The 22844-nt window shown below is 41.0% G+C and overlaps 1 protein-coding gene across 1 annotated transcript in view; it reads right to left on the bottom strand.

Moving 5' to 3' along the window:
* LOC134289594 (uncharacterized) overlaps window positions 1-22844 on the bottom strand; it is a 54287-nt gene that overhangs the window by 24385 nt on the left and 7058 nt on the right. The window contains exons 4-5 of the mRNA XM_062855620.1: window positions 19908-20185; window positions 12511-12634 (exon numbers count right to left, since the gene is read on the bottom strand). Of these exons, the coding sequence (XP_062711604.1) occupies window positions 12511-12634; window positions 19908-20185 (402 nt within the window). The remainder of the gene's footprint in view (window positions 1-12510; window positions 12635-19907; window positions 20186-22844) is intronic.

Here is a 22844-nt window from a genome sequence, read left to right as displayed (position 1 = left end):
TCGCCCGGTTTACACTGTCACCACCTGCCTGGTGAAAATGTTTCACGACACATTGCGTTGTGCAACATCTCCAGCATAAGACACTAGTGTGAAACGTCAAACGTGAAGAAAAAAGATGCGTGCGCCTCTACTTGTGAATATTACAACTTACACGATTCAAAATGATCGTTGAAAGCGTGGTCGGTGGAAATACTGCCAGTCTGTTTGTCTGTGAAATTGCGTTCGACCAAATAAGTCGAAAGTTTGCTATAATCCTTGGAAAATCACGAAATTTATTGGAAGCTTTTCTATTGCCTATGTTACCAAAAAAAAAACCCGGAATAATCCACCTAGTGGTGATAGTGCCTTTCTCGTGAATAACTACTCATGATCTTTCCGTCGATGTAAGCATCCTGAATCATGTGAATACTTTATTCATAAAAGCAAGAATTTGATCCAAGCCACCGTCGAGTTGGGAAGCTTACTGATGGCACATATTTCCGGTGTTATGTTAAATTTATAGGCAGAGCTGAAAAATATCAGACCTCTTAGTTCACTGCGTGACCACCTTTACTATTACTGGAGACCCATCAATACCAAGACGATAATAACAAGCTTAAAAATATAATTTATTTCACAGCCAAAAATCACTTTACACATATTTATCGCTTGCATCGATTATTTTAACTGTTATTACCACTTCCTGTGAGATACCCGGAACTGGTTTCAAGACTGTACCTATTGTCTCAAATATGGTCTGAGACTAGTTTCTTGCTTACTGTTCAACAGGTTTTCTGAAAAGCCGAAAATTGATGTGCATGCATGTATTTGTTTCATTTTACATTTTGGTCATTCTGGTGGGACATACAAAATGGGTTCTACCGGTAGTCTCTAATGTGATCTGAGTCTATTTTTTTGTAAACTATCCTGTTAATCGAAAAAGCCGTGGTTTGATATGTCGCATGCATGGGTTTGGCTCCTATATGCATTTGACCACTTCCAGCAAGACACCTAGAACCGGTTCCGGAATACTACTGGTTGTCTCAAATATAGTCTGAAACCATTTTCTTGCTAACCGTTCATTAGGTTATCTAAAGAGCCGCGATTTGATGTGATGCATGCATGGATTTGGTTCACTTTTACATTTGACCACTTCCGTCTGGACATCCGGAACTGTTTCTAGAGCACTACCGGTAGTCTCTGCTGTAATCTTAGCCTATTTTTCTGCTTACTGTTCACCAGGTTATTGAAAAAGCCGCTATTTGATGTGTCGCATGCATGGATTTTGTCAAGGGTTTGGTCACTTTCATATTTGGCCACTTCTGGCGGGGCATCCGGAGCCGGTTCCGGAACACTACCGGTAGTTTCTGCTGTGGTTTAAGGCTATTTTCCTGCTTACCGTTCTTCATGTTTTCGAAAAAGCTGCTATTTAATGTGTCGTATGCATGGGTTTGTTTCCTATCTACATTTGACCACTTCCGGTGGGACACACGGAACCGGTTTCGGAATACTACTGGTTTTCCTAAATACAGTCTGATTCCATTTTATTGCTAACCGTTCACCAGGTTATCGAAAAAGCCGCTATTTGATGTGTCGCATGCATGGGTTTGGGTCACTTTTATATTTGGCCACTTCCGGCAGGACATCCGGAGCCGGTTCCGGAACACTACCGGTAGTCTCTGCTGTGATCTAAAGCTATTTTCCTGCTTACCGTTCTTCAGGTTATCGTAAAAGCTGCTATTTAATGTGTCGCATGCATGGGTTTGGTTCCCATCTACATTTGACCACTTCCGGCAGGACACACGGAACCGGTTCTGGAATACTACTGGTTTTCCTAAATATAGTCTGATTCCATTTTATTGCTAACCGTTCATCAGGTTATCTATAGAGACGCGATTTGATGTGTCGCATGCATGGGTTTGGTTCAATTTTATATTTGGCCACCTCCGGCGGGGCACCCGGAACCGGTTCCGGAACACTACCGGTAGTCTCTTCTGGGTCAAAGGCTATTTTCCTGCTCACTGTTCATCAGGTTATCGAAATAGCCGCTATTTGATGTGTCGCATGCATGGATTCGGCTCACTTTTATATTTTGCCACTTCCGGCGGGACATCCGGAACCGATTCCGGAATACTACTGGTTCAGATATGGACTGAGAGTATTTTCCTGCTAACCGTTCGTCAGGTTATCGAAATAGCCGTGGTCTGATATGTCGCATGCATGGTTTTGTAGCATTTTCATATCTAGCCTCTCCCTGGGGTACCGATCCGGAACACCTAAATGGCCATAACTCCGGAACGGCTGGACCAATCCAAACCATTTTCAATAGGAAACAATGGGGCCAGATTCCGCGTCGAATGAACCGTCGGTCATTAAAATCGGTTGAGGTTTACTGCCAAAAAGTGATGTGAGTTTATTTTGTACACACACATACACACACACACACATACATACACACAGACATCACCTCAATTCGTCGAGCTGAGTTGATTGGTATATGTGACTCGACCCTCCGGGCCTTCTATCAAAAAGTCATTTTTGGAGTGAACATATAGCCTTTCCAGTACACTTAGTGTACGAGAAACGCAAAAAGAAAAAAAATCTTATAAAAATTAAAATTGAATGTACAAACGACAAGAGAACTGATTTGGGCTTCGGAATCAGAAGGCCAGCTTCAGAAGTATATTATTCTTCAATTGCCAAATTTATGCAAGCAGCAACTCGCAAGTTAATGCTGACAAACAATCGAAAGGAGCTTTTTTCCTCCGGATAATTTATTCGTCAGAATTCATCAGCAGAAGAACGGCTGAATGATTGCTGCTGCTGCTGCTGCTGCTGGTGCTGATGGCAACGAACGACGTATGTAAATAAATGTGGTTTCTTGGGAATTTAATGCTGCTCAGTGCTCATGATGTGTCGGTAATGGTTGTGTGAGCCGTGAGATTTTAAAACCAGAGGCGCTTCCGCTGTTGCTGATACAGGAGAAAATTACAGGTTATGGGGTCGCGGTGTATCGGTGATGAAGCATACTCTGATTGGCACGTTGTTGAAATAAATCATTTTGCATCATGCCAACGACGTTGAAAAGGATTGCCTTTGAGCCATTTGGCGGATCAATGTTTGGTGGTTATAAGTAAAGGAACGACAATATTGTATCTGATGTGTAATCAATAATCCCTTTTTCACGATACGTAAATTCTTGATTGACTTCCAGCAACTGAACGCAACTGGATTATGTATTACTCAAACGATGCATAAATCACAAAACGTAGGACGTGTTAAAAATAAAGTGCTTCGTAGTTTCTATTCGTACCGTTACTGATATGTATCTTTCAAGGTAATAAAATGTTATCGTTTCAGAAAACATCCTTAAATCTTTCTTGAAAAGCATGTGACCGAAATGAAATTTCGTCTCTGTAAACTTAACCTAAACTTGTTGAATAGGATAAAAATTTACTTCGTCATATGCGCTAATTCCCATCATAATATCATATGGAAAATAGCGAATAACTACAGATAATCCAACGTACTTTTGCTAATGGTTCATCAGATCAAAGTAAAAAGATGAAGCAATCATCCACTGAAAATCGATTAATAACGCAAAATTTCACGTTTCAATTTTACTCCACTTACGAGTTGGCAATTTTTCTTGCTTTGCGTACGACGAAGACAACCGTAACAAAGCAGCCGCTTGCCAAAAGGATCACCCGCATGGGGCACGTTTACAATTGTCAGCAGGAGTAAAATCATTTTATTTTGTACTAGCTGACCCGGCAAACCTTGTATTGCCTCTTTGTTGTGTGGTGGTGTGGGCTTTTTTGACAATAATTGTCCAGTTATTACACTAACGCACTTGAGGGTCTACTGGCTACCGCATCTGACTCGTATACATATGGTCCTAGGTTCAATCTCTGATGGACCGTACCTTTCCTCCTACTTTGTGTCCACCACGATTTTTCGGCTACCTTACATCCGATGATCTCATTTGTTGTGTGTAGTTGCAGCATACCGTAAGCTAGTTACCTTCCAAAAATGAACTGAATTGGTTGAAAGACAACAGAGAATTTACGGTGGGCGTAAAGTGGGTGGCTTTGTGTTTAACAAATCCTGACTCTATTTACTTTCTCTCTTTATTTTCTCTACATATACAACTCATGTATATCCAAAAGTTTATAGCCATCGCTAGAACAGAAGTTCAGAGTAATCAGAACGCAATCTATCATCTAAATATATCCCCGATCCATGGTTAGCATCACCGACCAAAGGAGACTCCCAGATCTTACATCCTACTTTACTAACGAATATCCCATCTGTACTAGTTATGGGGACACAGAGTGCTCTCGGTCTCTAGTAGCATCAATCATCACACTCTAATATTCCTTTCTGTTGTCAACTAACTGTAAGGACTTGGCCGGCGCCGGTATTCCATAATCCAAAATGTATGAACTGCTTAAATTGCTCTTTGATAATTATTGAATTGAGGCTCTTATTCAATCATTCAATTCTAAAGATCAATCACGGAGGAGCACTCATTTACATGTAACAGTCAGTCTAAACTCCTGGTCTCCAGTTAGCCTAGTGGTTAAGGCTATGGATCGCCAATCTGGAGACGGCGGGTTCGATTCCCATTCCAGTCGGGAAACTTTTTTCGACTCCCTGGGCATAGTGTATCATTGTCCTTGCCTCACAATATACAAATTCATGCGATGGCATGCAAAGAAAGCCCTTCAATTAATAACTGTGGAAGTGCTCAAAGAACACTAAGCTGAAGCGAGGCAGGCCATGTCCCAGTGGGGACGTAGAGTCATAAAGAAGAAGTAAAAGAAGAAGTAGAAGTAAAAGAAGAAGAAGAAGAAGAAGAAGAAGAAGAAGAAGAAGAAGAAGAAGAAGCTTTCAGGAATTCCTTCAGCAATTTCCACAGAAATACCTCTAGGAATTCCTGCAGGCATTCCTCCAGTAATTTCTGTAGGAACTCCTCCAGAAATTACCCCAGGAATTTCTTCAAGAATTCCTCCACGAATTTTGCAGGAATCGTTCCTGAACATCTTCCAGAAATTATGTCAACAATTTCTTCAAGAATTTCTCCAGGAAATCCTCTACGAATTTCTTCAGAGTATTTTTTTTTAGGGATTCCTCCTTGCATTCTTCCATGAATTCCTCCAAGGATTCTTCCAGAGATTTCTCCAAGAATTTCTCCAGGGATTTTCCCAGAGATTCCTCCAGGAAATTCTTCGAAAATTCCTCCAAGAAATCCTCCAAAAATTCCTCCAAGGATTTTTTCCAGAAAATCCACCTGGAACTACTCAAGGTATTTTTCAGAAATCTAATTTCTACCAGAATTCCTTTGGAGATATCTCCAGGAAATTCTCCTGGAATTTCTGCTGGTGCTCATCCAGGAATTCCTCCCGGGATTACACCAGCAATTTGTTCAGAAATTCATCCAGGAATTCCTTCAGGATTCTCTCTAGATACTTTTCCAGGAATTGCTTCAGGAATTTCTCTAAAAATTCCTTCAAGGATTTCGTCAGAAATTTTTCTAGGGATTCCTTCCTGATTTTTTACAGAAATTTCTCCAGGAGTTTCTCTTAGAATTCCTCTGGAGAATTCTCCAGGAATTCTTCCAGGGATTGCTCCAAGAATTTCTCCAGGAATTTTCCAGGAATTCCTGCTGATTCTCATACAAGAAATAATCCAAGAATTCCAACAGGTATATTTTCAGAAATTCCTCCATGGATTGCTCCGGGAATTCTTCCAGGGATTGCTCCAAGAATACCTAAAGTGGTTTCTTCAGAAATTCCTCTCAGTTTCTCTTCAAAAATTCATTGTGAAGTTCCTTCAGAAATTTCAAAAAACCTTTAATCATCTTTTTCAGGGATGTACCCAAGAATGTTTCCAGGTTTACCTGATGATTTTTATTTTAATTACTTCAAGAATTTCTGGAGGAATTCCTCCAGTGACTAGTATTGGAAGATAATTAAAAAAAAAAAAGATGCATACAGGATCCACGAAATTAGCCAGGGATTCTTTCAGGAACCCCTCCAGCAGTTTCTTCAGAAGCATACGCGCCAACTTGTGACGTAGGTGGGGGGGGGGGGGGGGGGGGCGGGGTGTTGGCAAAGCTCTTCAAAATTGAACAAATGGCAACTTTTTTCGACTAAATGCGCTAATTTTCACGTGAGTATGCCTAATTTGGATAAACTGCATCGATTTTGATAGTATTTCTTTGATTTTGAGAGGCCTTGCCCTCCCAACTACATCACAAGTTGGCGCGGATGTTCAGAAGTTTACTCAGGGATTCCTATAGAAATTATTTAAAAAAAACAGACAATAAGTCCTCCAGTGATTATTCCAAGCCACATACATGCCACAAAAGAGTCACTTATGTACGGCACCACAGGTTCTGGTTGCGTAGAAGTCATTGTGACTTACTTTAAACACATAAGAACTTACATGCCAAAAGTGATTTCAGATATTTCTCCAGGGAACCCTTCAGGAATTTTTCCAGGAATTTCTCCCGGAATTTCTCTAGGAAATGCACCAAGTATTTTTCTAGGAATCCTTTCTTAAATTTCTCCAGACTTTTTTTTTTTTGAATGAATTCCAGGATCTTTATAAAATTCCATTATTTGATAGTTCTCCGAAAATACATGCAACAAAATTCTTCAAGAATTTCTCTAGGCATTTCTTTCAGGAATTCTCACAGGAATAACTCGAGGGTTTCCTCCAGTGATAATTTCAAGGCTTTTATTAGAATTCTTTATAAATTCATTTCTATAGGATTATGCTCTAAGATAAGTATATGCAGTATTGCTGCAGTACATGAGTATATAAAGCAATCTTTAGGGAGATTTCGACAAGCATGTACTTGGAACAATTCAACTGAAAGTTTCTTCTTAGAGGAACAGAGGTCCAGGACATTCCAAGATTGATAATAAGCAGAAAGAACTCCAATTAGTCACGGAAGCCATTATGTAGACATTTTGAAAAAAAAAAGTCATCGGACGGGTTTTCATTATGTTCTCTTGGAATACATTGTTTAAGGAAATCATAAAGAAAACTCTGGGTTAGTCCTCAAAAGAGTTGGTAATTCCCAAAAGAGTTTGCCTATAATTTCTTATGATTGTTTTGAAGATATCATAAAAAAATCTGAACTCCAGAAGAAACAATGCCCGAGTAATCCTAAAATCCTTAATCTTCCAGAAATTGGTCACCGCTAACAGCACCACGTTGATTTGTGTAGAACAGGCGAGCTTTATTCAAAGTATTGTACAAAGTGACTGATGAAGGGTTAAATACTGCCTTTAGAATGTAATGTTATTATATTCAATTTCATCGTGTTGCGTTTAGTTAGAAAAGCCAGTAGGTTCAAATTTGCAAAGGATGCTTGCCCCCCTGACCGAAAAGCTGGCTACGCCCTTGAAAAATGGAATTTGTGTGAAGGGGGCGAAGTCTAGTGCTTTTACCCTACTAAATTGGCCATGAGGCGTTAGGTGAGGTGCAATAAGAAATTCGATCATTATTGCTCGGTACTTCGATAGACGGGAATTAGATAAAAACCCTCAAAAAACGACCTATTTTTGACTTTAGACCACCATCACAGTCGAAATCAAAAACTAATGCACCATCACATAGACTACTATTTACACATCATTGCGTTGCAAAAGCATCATTACTATAGTATGTACAACACAGTACACGCAGGAACATCTACGGCCGCAAAACCATTGAATCGATTACCTCGTAGATGAACAATAAAAATCTTACTCTTCAAGCCATAAAATTAAATTAACTTCGGATCGACCGCTAAATTTCTTCCTTTTTCCTTTCTTTTTTTCCGCTCTAACAGACTCCCTTTCAATCTCTTGCGCATCGGTAGACTCCAAATTTTCCATTGTTACCGGCACGTTTTTCTCTGCTAATCAAATGTTAAATAGCGTATCGACATCAACGTACAATAATGGCGAGACTGCGTGGGTGGAAGAAAAAAGCAAAAATTAACATAAAATTTAATTTTCATCTGTGCCACCAGCCACACCATCTGGAGGCGGAAGCAGAACTCCAGGATGCTGGAATATAAAGCGACGCTTTTTTTTACTTTTTATAATAGCAGCTCTAAGTTCTAAATTTATTTCAAAAAAATGTATTATTGATAACGCAGTGGACTTTTTGAGCATTAGATGTAATGCTGCTTTTTTTTTTGGTGAAATTTGGGGTTGTAATTGTACAACTATCACTTCTGAACTTGGTTTTCAGAATATTTATGACTTCAATCCAGAAGGCAAAGTAATTCCGGATAATATGAGGGAAGCACCCTTCCCATCGGTACAGTGATTTAACTGAATTTAACTAAGACAAGCTGCAATCGTGGAACGGTTCCGATAACTTCTCCACTTTCCAGAAAGATCATAAAATTTTGATGTGTTTTCGTTTGCGATAGAAGGTTTGTCGGACACCCTTCTTTTGCTTGTGCTGTTTTCATCTTTTCGGCTCTACTTCTTCACAAGAGCTTAGCCAGCCTTTCATATATTCTTGCGAGATATCCCCCCCCACCCCAGTTATTATTTACTTAAATTTGATTGATTGATTGATTTGTCTTTATTAGAGAGACTTTCAGCCCTTGGCTGGTTCGTCTCTTACTTAAATTTGAATTTTTTTCGCGAAAAGCTCAATTCGACCAAAGATTAAACTCATTGATTGAACCCGCCGTCTGCAGAGCGCTTTGTCCACAAGGCTAATATACTACACCCAATTGCCACACGTAAATCCAAAGTGCTTTTCCCAAGTCAGAAAGGTATGAATGAATATGTTTGGGATGCAGGGTGTTAACACATACTGAAAATATCCCAAACGAATAACACAGCAAATAATTTTGTAATATCCAGGCGCGTAACTTCTGGCGATGTATCCATTTTTGGATGTAATTTCTGCCGATTACATCGTTTTCCAACAATTATCACACTTACCATGTACACCCTGGTTGGCAACGGAAAGCGTCGATAAACCCGTTTCAGCAGATACCTAGAAGCAGTATCATATTTATCACCTTCCTTCTAACTCGGTGAAATTGCTGAGAGGTAAGGGATATGCCTCACAATCAACGGATCAGTGCACGAATCCATGTCAATATTTTACTTATATATGATTCATCTATAGATCCGGTTCTAGCGATTGCTAGACCCTCTCTCAAGCTGCGGCGGCTAATTTGTTGCGTGAAAATGATGTAATTGTTTACATCACTTTTACGACGCGACTGATGTGCAGCGAAAATGATGTGATATCACAAGATTTTTTTTTTGCTGTGAACTAATTTTATCGCGACAGGCTTTAGTGTTGTGGGGGATTTTCAAGTAGGATGCTTGTTGAGAATTTTTTGCTTGAATCGAACTTTCTTGAACAAATAAAACATTCAAGTAAAGCTTATATACAATTTAAGGTAAGTTTTATTTAGCAACTTTATATAGAAATTAATATGTAACTCAAACACGTAAATTATACCTACCAAGTCAAAGCAAATATACCCCTACCAAAACAAACTGCTTTTAAATCGCTCTTCGTTGGATGGGAAGTTAGAGTCAAGTGGTGCATCAATTGATCAAATGGTTCATTCCCATCTTTCGAGAAGGAAATTTGTGACCAAAATCAGAGGAAAATATGCTGAGACCATAAAGCGTGAACCATTCCCAACCGAAATTGTTGTCGGAAATCACTGAATTTAATATCAATTTCAGTGGTTAACTGACGGCAGAAGCACATTTCTCCCAATGTGAGTGACGCGTGTGGCATAAAAAAAGCGATTCGTCACCGTAGAAGTATTTTCGAACAACGGTATTTATGATCCCACAAAAGAAGCATCGTTCTCGTCATAACCATTGGCCGAGCTTTGTAATGTTGAAAAGGTTGAAATGCAGTCGACTTTTTTTTCTGAAATGGGCGATAAAGTTTATTCTAGAGCGTACCAAGCACGTTCTGTGATTTACATGTTACCGATCATCATCATCGACTTCGTCGTCGTGTTCATCATTGTAGGAAATTTCACACTGGTCATAAATTCCACCATCGCCAGACTATAAACCGAACCGAAACCCAACGCTGATGACTCTCCGGCGCTGTGAATGATGTTTCCAACTGTGACGATAGGTCCCAACATAAACCTGGTTTCCGGAACGCCACCGGCCATGCCGCCGATGATGATGGTGCTTATGAAGAGCCATCCAGGCCGCAACATTCAATTAAGGACCCATCCAACATTACGACCGCCATCAACATCATCGGCATCAACCAACATCCATCGAGTAGTGTGTGAAACAAGGTTGCTCGTGTTGTGTCAGCAAAACACCTCAAGCCATCATTAATTGATTCGCAGTTACTCGAATGCACACGGTGAACCTGGATTTGAGTGCTTTACATACCAATCGGATAACAATCTACGTACTTGTGCTAGAATTTGTCATGAAACAAGCAGAAACATATGCCTTATATTCAATTAATGACTGGACTCTTGTGAACTACTAAGTATAGTACACCAAAACCTCCATTTAGGTAACGAGTCGGGACCAAGGATGGGAGCACTCACTTGCAGAGAGTTACACTCACTTGATGTTTTCTCAGCTCAGAAGCGTGCAATCAAGAAATGGTGTATGGACGACTTTTGCCTTGTGATTTTGTCTCAAAGTTTGCCGAGTAGAGTAGGGGTCGCATACGCATACCGAAGTCGTGAAGGAGCTGCGAAGGCAACTCTCCACGAGGTGAATGTAAATTACACTCACCTCGTGGAGAGTCGCTTTCGCAACTCTGTCACGACTTTGATATGCATGTGCGACACCTACTCTATTCGGCAAACTTTAAGACAAAACCACAAGGCAAAAGTCGACCATACACCATTTCTTGATTGCACACTTCTGAGCTGAGAAAACATCAAGTGAGTGTAACTCTCTGCAAGTGAGTGTTCCCATCCCTGGTCGGGACTGTCTAAATCAGTGTTTCCCAAACTTTTACGAAGTATCGCCTCCTTGGAGCTGAAGAAAAATATTTTTCGTTCCCCTACGTACGATTTTTATAAGTAAAATGCTGAAAATATGCTTAGCTGTAGCCCTTAAAAGCCCAGGATTTTACAATACCCTGACATGCCATGCTGCTGTATAGGTGTCGCTCACATTTTGAAACGCGTTGATTTCCCACAAATTATATTAATTTTAGCTTTATTAATGAGGCCTACAATTATCAAATTATTGTTTGCGTGAGAATTAAAAATACATCGATGTATTTTCAAATGTTGCCTACTCTGACAGCTTTTTCTAATGATTGAGAATTCAGAGATAGTCGCTATTTCTGGAAAGTTTTCAAATAAACACCTAGTAATAAGCAAAATATAGAATTCTTTCGGAAAGCTTCTTTAAAATATTTTCAATCATTCGAATAACCTTAAAACAGAGTACAAAGCAAACTTGTGATTGTGAAAACACGCGACTTTCAGTCCAAGGATCGCATCTCGCACCCGGCAAACTAAAAAATATGAGTTCTTCCTTCAAAAGTTAAGTAAGAAGAATTAGCTTAAGTTAAAATTCACGAATCAAAAAACGTGAAGTAAAGCTGTGGGTCTCAGGATAAACTAGGGCCGTTTCTTCAACTACAGCATCGAGGCCTGATGACGAGAAAGAAGCGTTCTACGCGCAGTTAGAGCAAACATACGCTGGTTGCTCGCCGCGTGACGTGAAAATCGTTGTCGGCGACATGAACGCGCAGGTAGCAAGGGAGGAAATGTACAGACCGGTAATCGGGCGAAACAGCCCGCACGCCGTATCAAATAATAACGGCCAGCGATGCGTAAACTTTGCAGCCTCCCGTGGTATGGTAGTCCGAAGGACCTTCTGCCCCCGCAAATATATCCACAAAGCCACCTGGAGATCACCCGACCATCAAACAAAAAACCAAATCGACCATGTTCTAATCGACGGTAAATTCTTCTCGGATATAACCAATGTCCGCACATACCGCAGTGCGAATATAGATTCGAAGTCTAAGTCGAACGCCGCGGCTCAACATCGAGCAGCTGCGTAACGTAGAAGTGCCTCAAGACTACGCGCAGCAGTTGTAACCGTTCGTAAACTGTTCACGAGGAATTTTAAAAGCGCGGTAGCTTAAACGCCACTCTCAAAGAGAGACCACCGGACGTGTTTAATTTTGCCCGACTTTGATAGAGACTTTCTCACTCAGGGACGGTTTTGAACGGTTCATGGAAATATCGGCAGAATTTCTTCGAAAGCGCAAACTAAACTTTAACTCTTTCACAGGCTAGAAGAACTTATGGAAAACCGGAAGGGATGCTTACTCATACGAGCGAAACGGAATCAAAACGTAACGGACTGTAGTGAGTATGCTTATTAAAAAGCAATGTGAAACGTAACGGAACTGAACTATTTTTCAAAACTTTAACTATTTATTTTAGCAACTGCATTCGTATTGGACGGGATAATTACGTACGGAATGGAAAAAGAGCAAACATGGCCATGTAACTAAAAGCTCTTCACATACCTGCGCAGGTTTTGGTGTTGCGATGCTCGATGATGGAGTGGCGTAGCTCGACGACTCGACGATGGTGACCACCTCGATGTTCGACAATGGCGACAGCAGAATGGCGGCTGCCGAAGAGTCCGTGCTGCGATTTGGCGCGCAGCGCCAACAATGGGACCCGTGTGCGGTATGGCCGAACTACCAGCGTGTCAAAATTCCGCTGCCGCAGATGAAAAACAAGCAACAAAATAGGCTCCGCAACAAAGCTTTGTTACGACGGTGGCGAGATATAATAAAGATCACGTTCGTTTTGTCAGCAACAAAATCCATAGCAATATTATTTACGCATTTTTTATTTCGTGATTTTTCAGCTGTTTTCAACTGAAATTTCGATTTGAGCGATTGTACGTTCTTATTTTGTTGGAAAGTAACTGAATCCATAAGAGCAGTCGAAAAATCTAACGAGAAGACCGAAATGTTACTACACGCTTGGATGTTGATATTTGTTTTGTTGCGCGCATCGAGTAATCACCGTTTGTTGCAGGAAGGGTTTGTTGGTAACAAAGAGCGAGAGCAACAAAGCGTTTATTATTTCGTGCTGCTGGAGATTGACACACTGCGAACTACCGGTGCGGAGGGAGTGGCGACTAGACGGAAGCTTCCGATTGTTGGACGAACGAGAGGGCTTCGGCGGATGCCGAGCGATTCCCGGGATGGTCTTTCTCCGGTCAATAAAGGAGCAAACAGAGCCCAGCGACCCGGCTTCGCGTACTATGCTTCCAACTATGACCGAGCGGGGAATGCCGCGACCTCTATCTTCCTGGATACGGACCGGGTTCGTGACGTGCGATTGGCGACACGCTGCTACGAACCGACTCTCGTTAATTCCGGCCCACGGGGTATGACGTAAAAGGGCCTTACCGTCGGTGATTGGCGGCCGACGGAAATACTTCGCTACGGAGATGGTTGAGCGACTTCACTCGCGCCTCCGTTTGACAGCCTTCTGAAAGGCGGGCCTTTGCTGGGCACACGGGTCGGAAATGATGATTCACGGACGAAACTGGCGGCTCAATCCGCCAACGAAACCCCGATTCGGCGAGGGATACCGCCGAACGACGACAAAAAAAAAACCAGCCGTACGAAAAAAGCGCTAGGCGCTACACGTCCAAAAGCAATTTATGTTACTTTTAAGCACTTTAGATTTAATTAGAACTAATTACCTTTTTTCGTAGTTCAATTCCAATAAATATACTGCAGAAATCGCGAATTTGCGGACCACGGTCCGTCCTCTAAATAGAAAAGAAATCACCTAGAAATACGTTTAACATCACTTATAACTTTTTTAAACTCACTCACTACTTTAACCTCCGAAACTCGAGAATAAATTTCACCAAAAACTCAACTAGACTTCAATTCACTTTAAACTGACTTAAACTCAACTCAAACTCAAATCAAACTTGGTAGATACTTCGAATTAAGTTCGCGCACTTCTGTCTTCCAGCCGATCTTGTAGTGAAATGATCGATTTGAAGCAATCGTTGCGCTAAGAAACTGTGTCGCTTTTCAAGAGTCCCACTATTGAATTAGATGACTATTATTCCAAATCGCGCCAACATTTTCTGCATGGCGATTTTCATGCATAGCGACAAATTTGCAGTATGACTGTAATTCGCCAGAAAGAAGATACGCGCAATTCGCATTAGGGGGCGTCCATAAATGACGTAGCTTTTTTTAAGCGATTTTTGATACCCCCCTCCCCCCTCGTAGCATTTCGTCACAAATTCAAATACCCCCCTCTATAAATGACGACGTAGCTTGTTAAACACCCCCCCCCCCCCCCCTCAACAAAATTTTCATATAAAAAAACTCGAACTAAGTTCTGATTTCAATTTTAACTTGAATGTTAATAGAATATTATGAAAATAGCAAGAAAACATTACCGTCTGCCAGGTTCAGATCGCCGACGTTAAGACCATAGGTGCAACCAGTGGAGATTATCAACAAAGCTAATGACACAATAAACCGACCATCGCTCTGCTTGATGCTGAAGAACCAGAAATTGATGCTCTCAATATACCATAGAAGCTCTTCCGGAGATATTAGTTTGCTCACTAATAAATCTATTAAGAATATCAAATTGGTTTCATTTGAATAAAATGCACCACGACATTCGATGGACCCTGCCGGAGTTTCTTCTAAAATTCTTACAGCAGTTTATTTTGGAATTCCTCGAGAAGTTTCTTTTGAAATTCCCATTTTTGAGAATGTCTCCCTTTTTAATTCCTCCAGCATTTCCTTCTGGGATTTATCTATGAATTTTCTTTGGGATTCCATTAGAGAATTCCTCCTTATTGTATTCCTTCAGGGGTTTCTTCAAAGATCCCTTCAATAGTTCATCCCGGAGTTCCTTCTTAGATTCTCCCAAAAGCTCCTTCTAAGATTTCTTCAGGAGTTTTTCTAAAAGTTTATTCATGGTTTCCTTCAGGAGTTTTTTCAAGGTTTTCTTCTCCTCTCTTCCACCAGCAGTTTATTTGGACATCTTTACAGGGATTTTAACCGGGATTTCTTTTGAGATTCCATCAGAACTTCTTTCTGTCTTTCCTAAAGAAGTTCCTTTCGGGATTCCTCCAGGAGTTCCTTCTTGGTTTCCTTCAGGAATTCACTCAGATATTCATTCCAAGACCTCGGCAGGTAACCCCTCCGGCATTCTTTCAAAACCCTTTCAGGAGTTGCTTCTGGGTTTCCTCCAGGTGTTCTTTTTTGGATTCCGTCAGGAATTTTTCCCTGGATTCTTCTGGGATTCCTCGAGGACTTCCTTCTATGATTTGTCCAGGATGGTTTTTTTTTGGGACTCCTCCAGTTTTTATTTCGGCATCCCTCATTTCACTTCATTCAGGATTCCTCCAGGATATCTTAGAATTCTACGAGGAATCCCTTTACGGATTCCTCCCATAGTTGCTTCTGGAATTGCTCCAGGATTTTCTTTCTTAGATTTCATCAGGAGTTAAGATAATCTTCCGTGATTCCCCAAAAGTTATTTCTGGGATTTTTTCAGGAATTCTTCACGGGATTCTTTCAATTTTTTTCTTTTGTGCTTTCTTCAGAAATTTCAGGAGTTTCTTTTGACAATCAACAAATATCTCCTTCTAAGATTCTTCCAGAAGTTTATTCAAGATTTCTCCGAAAGCTTCATCTAGAATTGCTCCAGATACTTCTCACTCCTCATCTTTTGAAATTTATCTATTTCCTTTCAAGATTGTTCCAGGAATTCCTTCTGAAATTCTTCTGGAAGTTCCTTCAGGGATTCCTTCTGAAATTCCTCCAGATTCTTTTGGAATGTTTTCAGAAGTTTTTTTTCTGGGATTCCCAGTAGGAATTCCTGTGGAAATGTTATCCTTCCCCTGTTGGGGAAACCTATGAAGAACACAATGAGAAATTCCTTACAAAGTTGCTAGAGGAGCTCCTTAAGAAATTATTGGATGAATTCTTCGAGGAAGTCCTGTAGTAACTATATAAGGAATTCCTGGAATAATGCCGTAATGCCAAAAACTTAGAAAAAAAATCCTTTGCAACCTTAGCGGCGTGCAGTGCCCTATAGCAAGCAGCAAACTATTGGTCTTGAGAAGTATTTAAGCGTAATTGATTTTTGTCTGCAAACACAATACATTATTCTTTACGCAGGATTTCAAAACCACTTTCATAGATACAGTGGTTGCCTCCGATAGCTGCCTGCCTTATGAAATGAAGCCGGCATTTATTTTTTGTTTATCCATTATTTGTTATTTACATTACTGTGAATGGAAAAAAAATCATGCAATATTTTTTTTAGTTGGATAATGATACTTAATGCAAGTAAAAGTTATATTAATTATGAAATATTTTTTTCAATAGGCCTAGTAGAAAGCTACGTAGCATATCATAAACCCCTACCCCCCCTATCGTCACACTTCGTCACAAAATCACGAACACCCCCTCCCCCCCAAAAAGCTACGTCATTTATGGACGACCCCTTATGCTATGAAAGTTCAAATCACGTAAGCTTTTACAAACGCTACGACATACATGAGCATAAACAACAGGCATGGACCAATTTTACGAACAAATAAAGTTTTTCTTCATCGTCAACATTAATACAACACAAACTGAAATTAATTTTATTCCATTTATTTGTTTTATTCCATTAAATTTAACTAAAAAACGCAAAACGTTACACAGTAAGCAGTGGCCCTACCAACAACGGAAGAGCAGCTTGGCGCAGCTACACTTGAAGATGGCTGGAGGGACATCCGATCCGTCATAGGTAGTATCTCGGTTATAGCACTAGGCTTCGCGACTCCGAATCACAGAAACGACTGGTACGACGGCGAATGTGAACAGTTGAAAAACGAGAAGAATGCAGCATGGGCGAGAATGCTGCAACACCGCACGAGAGCGAATGAGGCACGTTACAGACAGGCACGGAACAGGCAGAACTCAGTCTTCCGGATGGAGAAGCGCCAGCAGGAAGAACGAGATCGCGAAGCGATGGAAGAGTTGTACCGTGCTAAGGACACACGAAAGCTATAACGAGTTGTGTTTGTAAGATATTCTGAAAGAACAAAACGGCAGGAAACGCCAGGCTTCACGCTGGTTTCAACATGAGCAGGCTTTATGATGATGAACTTAATAGAAAATAAAACAGCTTAGGCATTATATCGATTAAATTTCGTAATTGAAAAAGCCATCTTTTTCAATCTTCAAGCTTGACTTCCCTCTGCGTCCACTATAGTGTTTGCTCGATCGCACAGCAGCATTTTATTTGAATGTCACAATAAATTCAGGTCAAATGTCCATCGTCGTCGGTTTACATTAGCAAGCCTCACAGTGATCACCATAAAAGTCAAACTGGACACCATGAGATGATATATGGCATATCGTCCGCTCGCTCGACGACGTTGGCAGAAGTTGGAAGTTTGGATTTGCTTTATTGTGAACATCAAGAGTCACACGCTGGGGTTAATCGAATTCGCCGACTTCGCGGCCGGAGATCGTTGGGTGATGCTCATCGCTGCCATGCCAGACGGAGAGAACAAACGAGAGAAACTAAACACTATTAACCATTTAATTACCGGTATATTGTATGGCGAGGATATGGCGGCCATTAATTGTAACGGCGTGGCTTTTGATTAGCATCGTAAAATTTCTTCTGGCTTTTACGGGTATCGGGTGTCATTTCGGAATCGGAAAGATTGCACGGGGAAGCTAATACGGGTATGTAAGCTGTTGACGCCGGATATCACTGGCCGTACTCGTGGTCCGGGATGCAGATAGCAGAAGAGTAATACTTGGACCATAGTGTAGTTTAGGCACTAAGTCTTCCACTAGCAACGAAAACACGTACAAATTGATTGAACAGTGAACTAACTATATTTTGGTGGAATTATTAGTCCATTTATTATATACACTATATACAATTCATGTTTAATGCTAACTGCACCCTTCCCGTTCCGTGGGACAAGGTTATATCTTGCGTTGACGTAATGAAGATGTTACAGGTCGGCGGTCAACTATAGTACTGCCTTCAAATGCTGATGCAGATCGATTGGATCGGCAGAGAAAAGAGGAGGGGGGGTGCGATGTGAAGTGTACAATGTGTATCCTCACACGACCGATCGGCGCTTCTGCGTTATCATCTCTTTGCTGATTTATTTGTTTTCCAAACGATGTGCAACTGCTCGGAATCCAAAACGTTTTCTATTGTGTCGGTGATACGTTTAGACCAGTGGTTTTCAACCTTTTTCAGTCCGTGCACCCCTTTTGGATTTCCCAAAATCTCATTCCCCCCTGCATCTAACAGTATCAAAACAATCAATTATGCAGCAAGATCATAAAACTTTGTTGAGAAATGATCTCATTTTTAGTCACCAACAAGAAGAAAAAAACAGTTTTCTTATTTGAAAATCAATGCAAAACTTGCACCTGTACAATCTCAGTTAGTAATTTAATCCTTGGAGCTGCATTTACAAAGCAAACTTCATTTTATCTTCGATGCCCAGTCTATTCCAATGATTTTTTTTTATCAGCAGCATATATGACAATCCTAATTCGCGAAGATAAATGGTCACGTATGTTAATAAAACTCGCAAAACCATAGCCAAATGTTGGGGTGTGTGCCGCTTTTGTGAACCCAGAACTCACATTGGAACTTTTTTTTCGGGCCTTTATTCAACATTCTTAGGAATGTTTCTTTGTGTTTTTGTCAATGAGTGATAACAGCCTTACAAGCATTGTTAATTATAAGATTGAGATTTTCGTGTGCAGTTTACTTGGAAACGCATTGAGAGAGTCTATAAATGATGTTAATTGCTCGAAAATGTCAGCACTGCTGAATCCAATGAGGATTGTCCAAAAGTCCGCGTTCGCCTTGGAGTTCAAGAAAAACCTTGACTTCATATTTGAGTTCAAAGAAACGATCCGTCACATTTCTTTTTGACAAGCAACGCACATTGGTGAGTTAAAAAACTTTTGAAGATCGGAACCAATATTGGCAAAGTCTTGAATTCACAGCATTGTCTTTATCCAAGTTAACAATTCTAAGCATTTGATCTAAAGCTCAAATTTGATTTAATGCTCAAAGATGTCAGTTACGTCTTGGAAGCGAGTTCTTGACGATGAATCATGATATACTGAACAATTTCAGGGTGAAAATTGATAAAAGTAAAATAGTTTTCTTGGGTGGACAATTCCCCCCTTAGGAGGACGAAATTCCCCCCTAGGGGGGAATTCCCCCCCGGTTGAAAACCACTGGTTTAGACTCTGTGCTACGATCAGCCGTATAGATATAAGCACAGTTGAATGGGGAACAGAAGACATCGTTTGGGATGATTGTTGCTATCTGTAGTGCAGATTTCAGCCAAATTTACTACGGCATGGAATGTGTGTACGTTGAAAGGAAAATCGGTCAAAATAATGAATGACCGTTCACGTTTGGCGTGAACATACTCCCCGCCTTGAATCATTGGGGATTCAACTTAAACGTTCCATATGAGAAGCACGCCCGTACCGGTGATCCTTGTATTTGTTGTTGGTTTGATGGCCATCGCATGACACGACCGTCTGTCACGCAAGTGTGCCAGTCGAAAGACCGTTCGTCAGGTGGATTTATGTGGTAGAATGTGCACTAGAAGCGACTCTTCGATACGGTTCAGCGAAAATGATCACGCCTAAACGCATCGGTCCGGATCGCATTCCGGAGTGGTGATCATTTCGAAGAAAAGGCACACAGCTTTAGAAGGATGCTGAAGAATCCGGAAGCTGAACGAGGCTGAAAGGTTGAAACGGATAAAGACTGTCTGCAAAAGGAACTTAAGGGTACTTGCCTGCGGTCAAGTCCCATCCGTTGGGTCCGTAGCCCAACGGAGAGCCTTGTTCCTCTTTACAGTTGCTCCTCGAACACGCTCGATTCCCCCGAGCTTGGGCCAGGAATCCTTTCGACTGGCGGTATGGTTGTAGGCTTGGATGTTGGTGATGATGACGTGTTGTAGTGTTGCATTTTCGGTGAAAGTTGCCAATCTTGTGGTGCATTCCTAGATGGTTTGCACGCAATGGTGAATCCCTCCGGTCCGAGCACGAATGTGTCGAGGAACAGGATTCCGAGCGGAAGATTGGCAAGCGTGCCGTGGTGTGATGACGTAGCTGATCCTATGGTACAGTTTGACTGCACGCAAACATATCTCCCAGCCCAATCACGTTGAGTGCATTGCGGGAGAAAACGAACGGAGGATAGCTGCAGCGGTGTGTTCGCGATTCGTCAACCCTATGGTACAACTTTGAAAGCAGCACGCAATAACGAACGGAGGGTTGGCGAACCAGATGTGTTCTATGGGTATGGTACTTGGGATGTAATTACTTTCGGGAACTTGTATGTCACATGTCGGGATACACTTGAACCTTCCGGAGGCTGTCACTGCTCAGGTGCGTAATCCCGCGTAGACGATGGTAAAATTGGCGTTTTCAATGATGGCTTCAGGACAATTGGAGTCCCACAGACTAACTTGCAATGGCGTCCGCTGAATTGTCGCAATGGTGATTACGTTCGATGCATATAAGCTTCTGTCCTCAGAAGCGATGGGACGTCCAGGGCCCGAGCGTCTATCTGGCTCGAAGGACCAATGGATTCATGGCGGGGAGTATGTTCACGCCTAACGTGAACAAAGTTTCGCATTTTGTCCACTCGTCCGCACAGTTCGCACCCATAGTGAAAAACATATTAATCTAGCCACGGGTACATACGTTTGAGTGATAGCCAGTATCGCACACAGCTGATCATACTTCAGTTAATATTCCACATAGGTTGTGTGTAGAGCCACACATCTACTATTTTGTAGTCCGGGTCAATTCCACAGTGATTCGTAACTAGCAATAAGTTAAAATTCACAAATACAAAGAAATTAAAAAAAAAAGTGATTCGTAACAATCATCTGCTTCTCTCTACGAATAGCAGATGTTGTTTAGTCTGCAACCAATAGAATGGACAAAGGAATCTATCGCGCATCTAACCGATCGTATATATTGGATACGAGGCAGAGCTACAAAATGCCTTGTAAGCAAACCCCCCCCCCCCTCTTTGTACTCCTGTCTTTCCACTGTTTCCTTCTCTATGACCAACAACAGAAAATTCCTTCAGTACAGTAGTTGACTGCCACCCAATACAGTCCTGCGGGTTCAATCAGAGCACCCTCCGCGCGCGCTCGTAAATATCATATGTGTATATATGTAAATAGAACAATAAAGATGAACTAAGTGTACCAGTTAATTAGAGTGTTTAGTGGAAGATCACTAGTTACTGTTTCGAATATGACCATTATGACCTTTCTTAAACACTTCAATTTGCTTCTAGACTGTGAATTTGGATAAACATGATAATTGTAGCATCTAATTAATGTAGCAGTTTCATGTAGTTTGAAAACTGTGTTGGGTGCGTCCTTCAAACAACCTTAATACTTTAAGGCATTTTTGGAAAAAATGACCTTAATATTTAACTTTGTTAATGTACATATTTTTCTTCTCCAGTGTCGCCTGCAACACATCCACGAAGAGGTCTGAGTTTGAATCCAAAACAGCATGTTTAGTGTTAAAGTTTCATCTCGAGAATGGTGAATGAGGTTAAGGGGAAACATTGATGAGGCAATCACACGCCCATTACTATTTGTATATACTACTATATACAATTATTTTCGGAGCATTTTTGTTTCTTGTAATTTTTACACTCGAAACCTTCAGGGAAAATCAATGTGTTTTTGTTTCTAATTTAAAATATGTCACTCAGCCTCTGTTTAAGTGAACGGGGGAACTTTACTCTGAAAATATATATAAATTACAATACTCAAATATGTGCGCCTTTCCATAATAAGCATGTTTAAAACATTATTAGGGGGATTCACTTAACAGCGTAAACTGATTAAATTGATTAAACGTCGCGATCACCAAGGCAATCTTTGATTATTTCATTTGCAAAAAATCATGGCTTACGCAGCAATTTAATCTGTTTAGTGCGTACCCCTATTATATATCGGAAAAAAAACACAGAAGCGGAAAAACTACAGAAATAAGCCACATTTCAGCTCCATTTTTCATCGATTATGCTTTCAGAAACCTTTTTAGTAAAAAAACGTTTATGAGGAATGGTGATGCGGTGGCTATAGCCAAAACACTGCCTTTCAGTTAAAAGATGAAAAATTACGACTTTAATTAAGCGGTTTGGTGGAAAGAAGGCCGTAAATGAGACCAACAACATTTAACCTTGGAACAACCCTTAAGACTAAAATAAATCTCAATTTCACCTCCTGTGATACTCGCAGAGGAATGAGTTGGCGGTTAGGCGGAATAATAACTCGGCAACTCGATGATTGATGCTTGCGAATCATCTTGGGTGGCCAGCCATCAACAACAATGAGCGCGTCCTAGCCGGAGGAAGATTTGAACCAGCCAGCGTCCATCAGTATGCAGCCGGCTTGAGTTATTGCCATGTACACAACTCAATCGTCATTACTCATTTGGTGGGTCGTGTGATGAGTCCAACTGCGTAAGATTTAATTCTTTCATGCATTTCGAAACAATTTATTGTTGACTTAGTTTCTTCATTTGTGGAGCGGACCTGGTGTGATGGTTAGAACAGTTGACTATCACGCCGAGGACCTGGGATCGAATCTCACTCCCGACAAAACTCGCAAAATGTGAGTTCTTCCTTCGGAAGGGAAGTAAAGCGTGGGTCCCGAGATGAACTAGCCTAGGGCTAAAAATCTCGTTAATACAGATAAAAAAAAAAGTTTCTTCATTTCATTAATCCAAAATCGAACCAATTTTATTGTATTTGC

The sequence above is a fragment of the Aedes albopictus genome, chromosome 3 (genome assembly GCF_035046485.1).
Source record: "Aedes albopictus strain Foshan chromosome 3, AalbF5, whole genome shotgun sequence".
Classification (NCBI taxonomy): domain Eukaryota; kingdom Metazoa; phylum Arthropoda; class Insecta; order Diptera; family Culicidae; genus Aedes; species Aedes albopictus.
The sequence above is the reverse complement of the archived record's forward strand: the minus strand, read 5'-3'. Positions and strand labels throughout refer to the sequence as shown.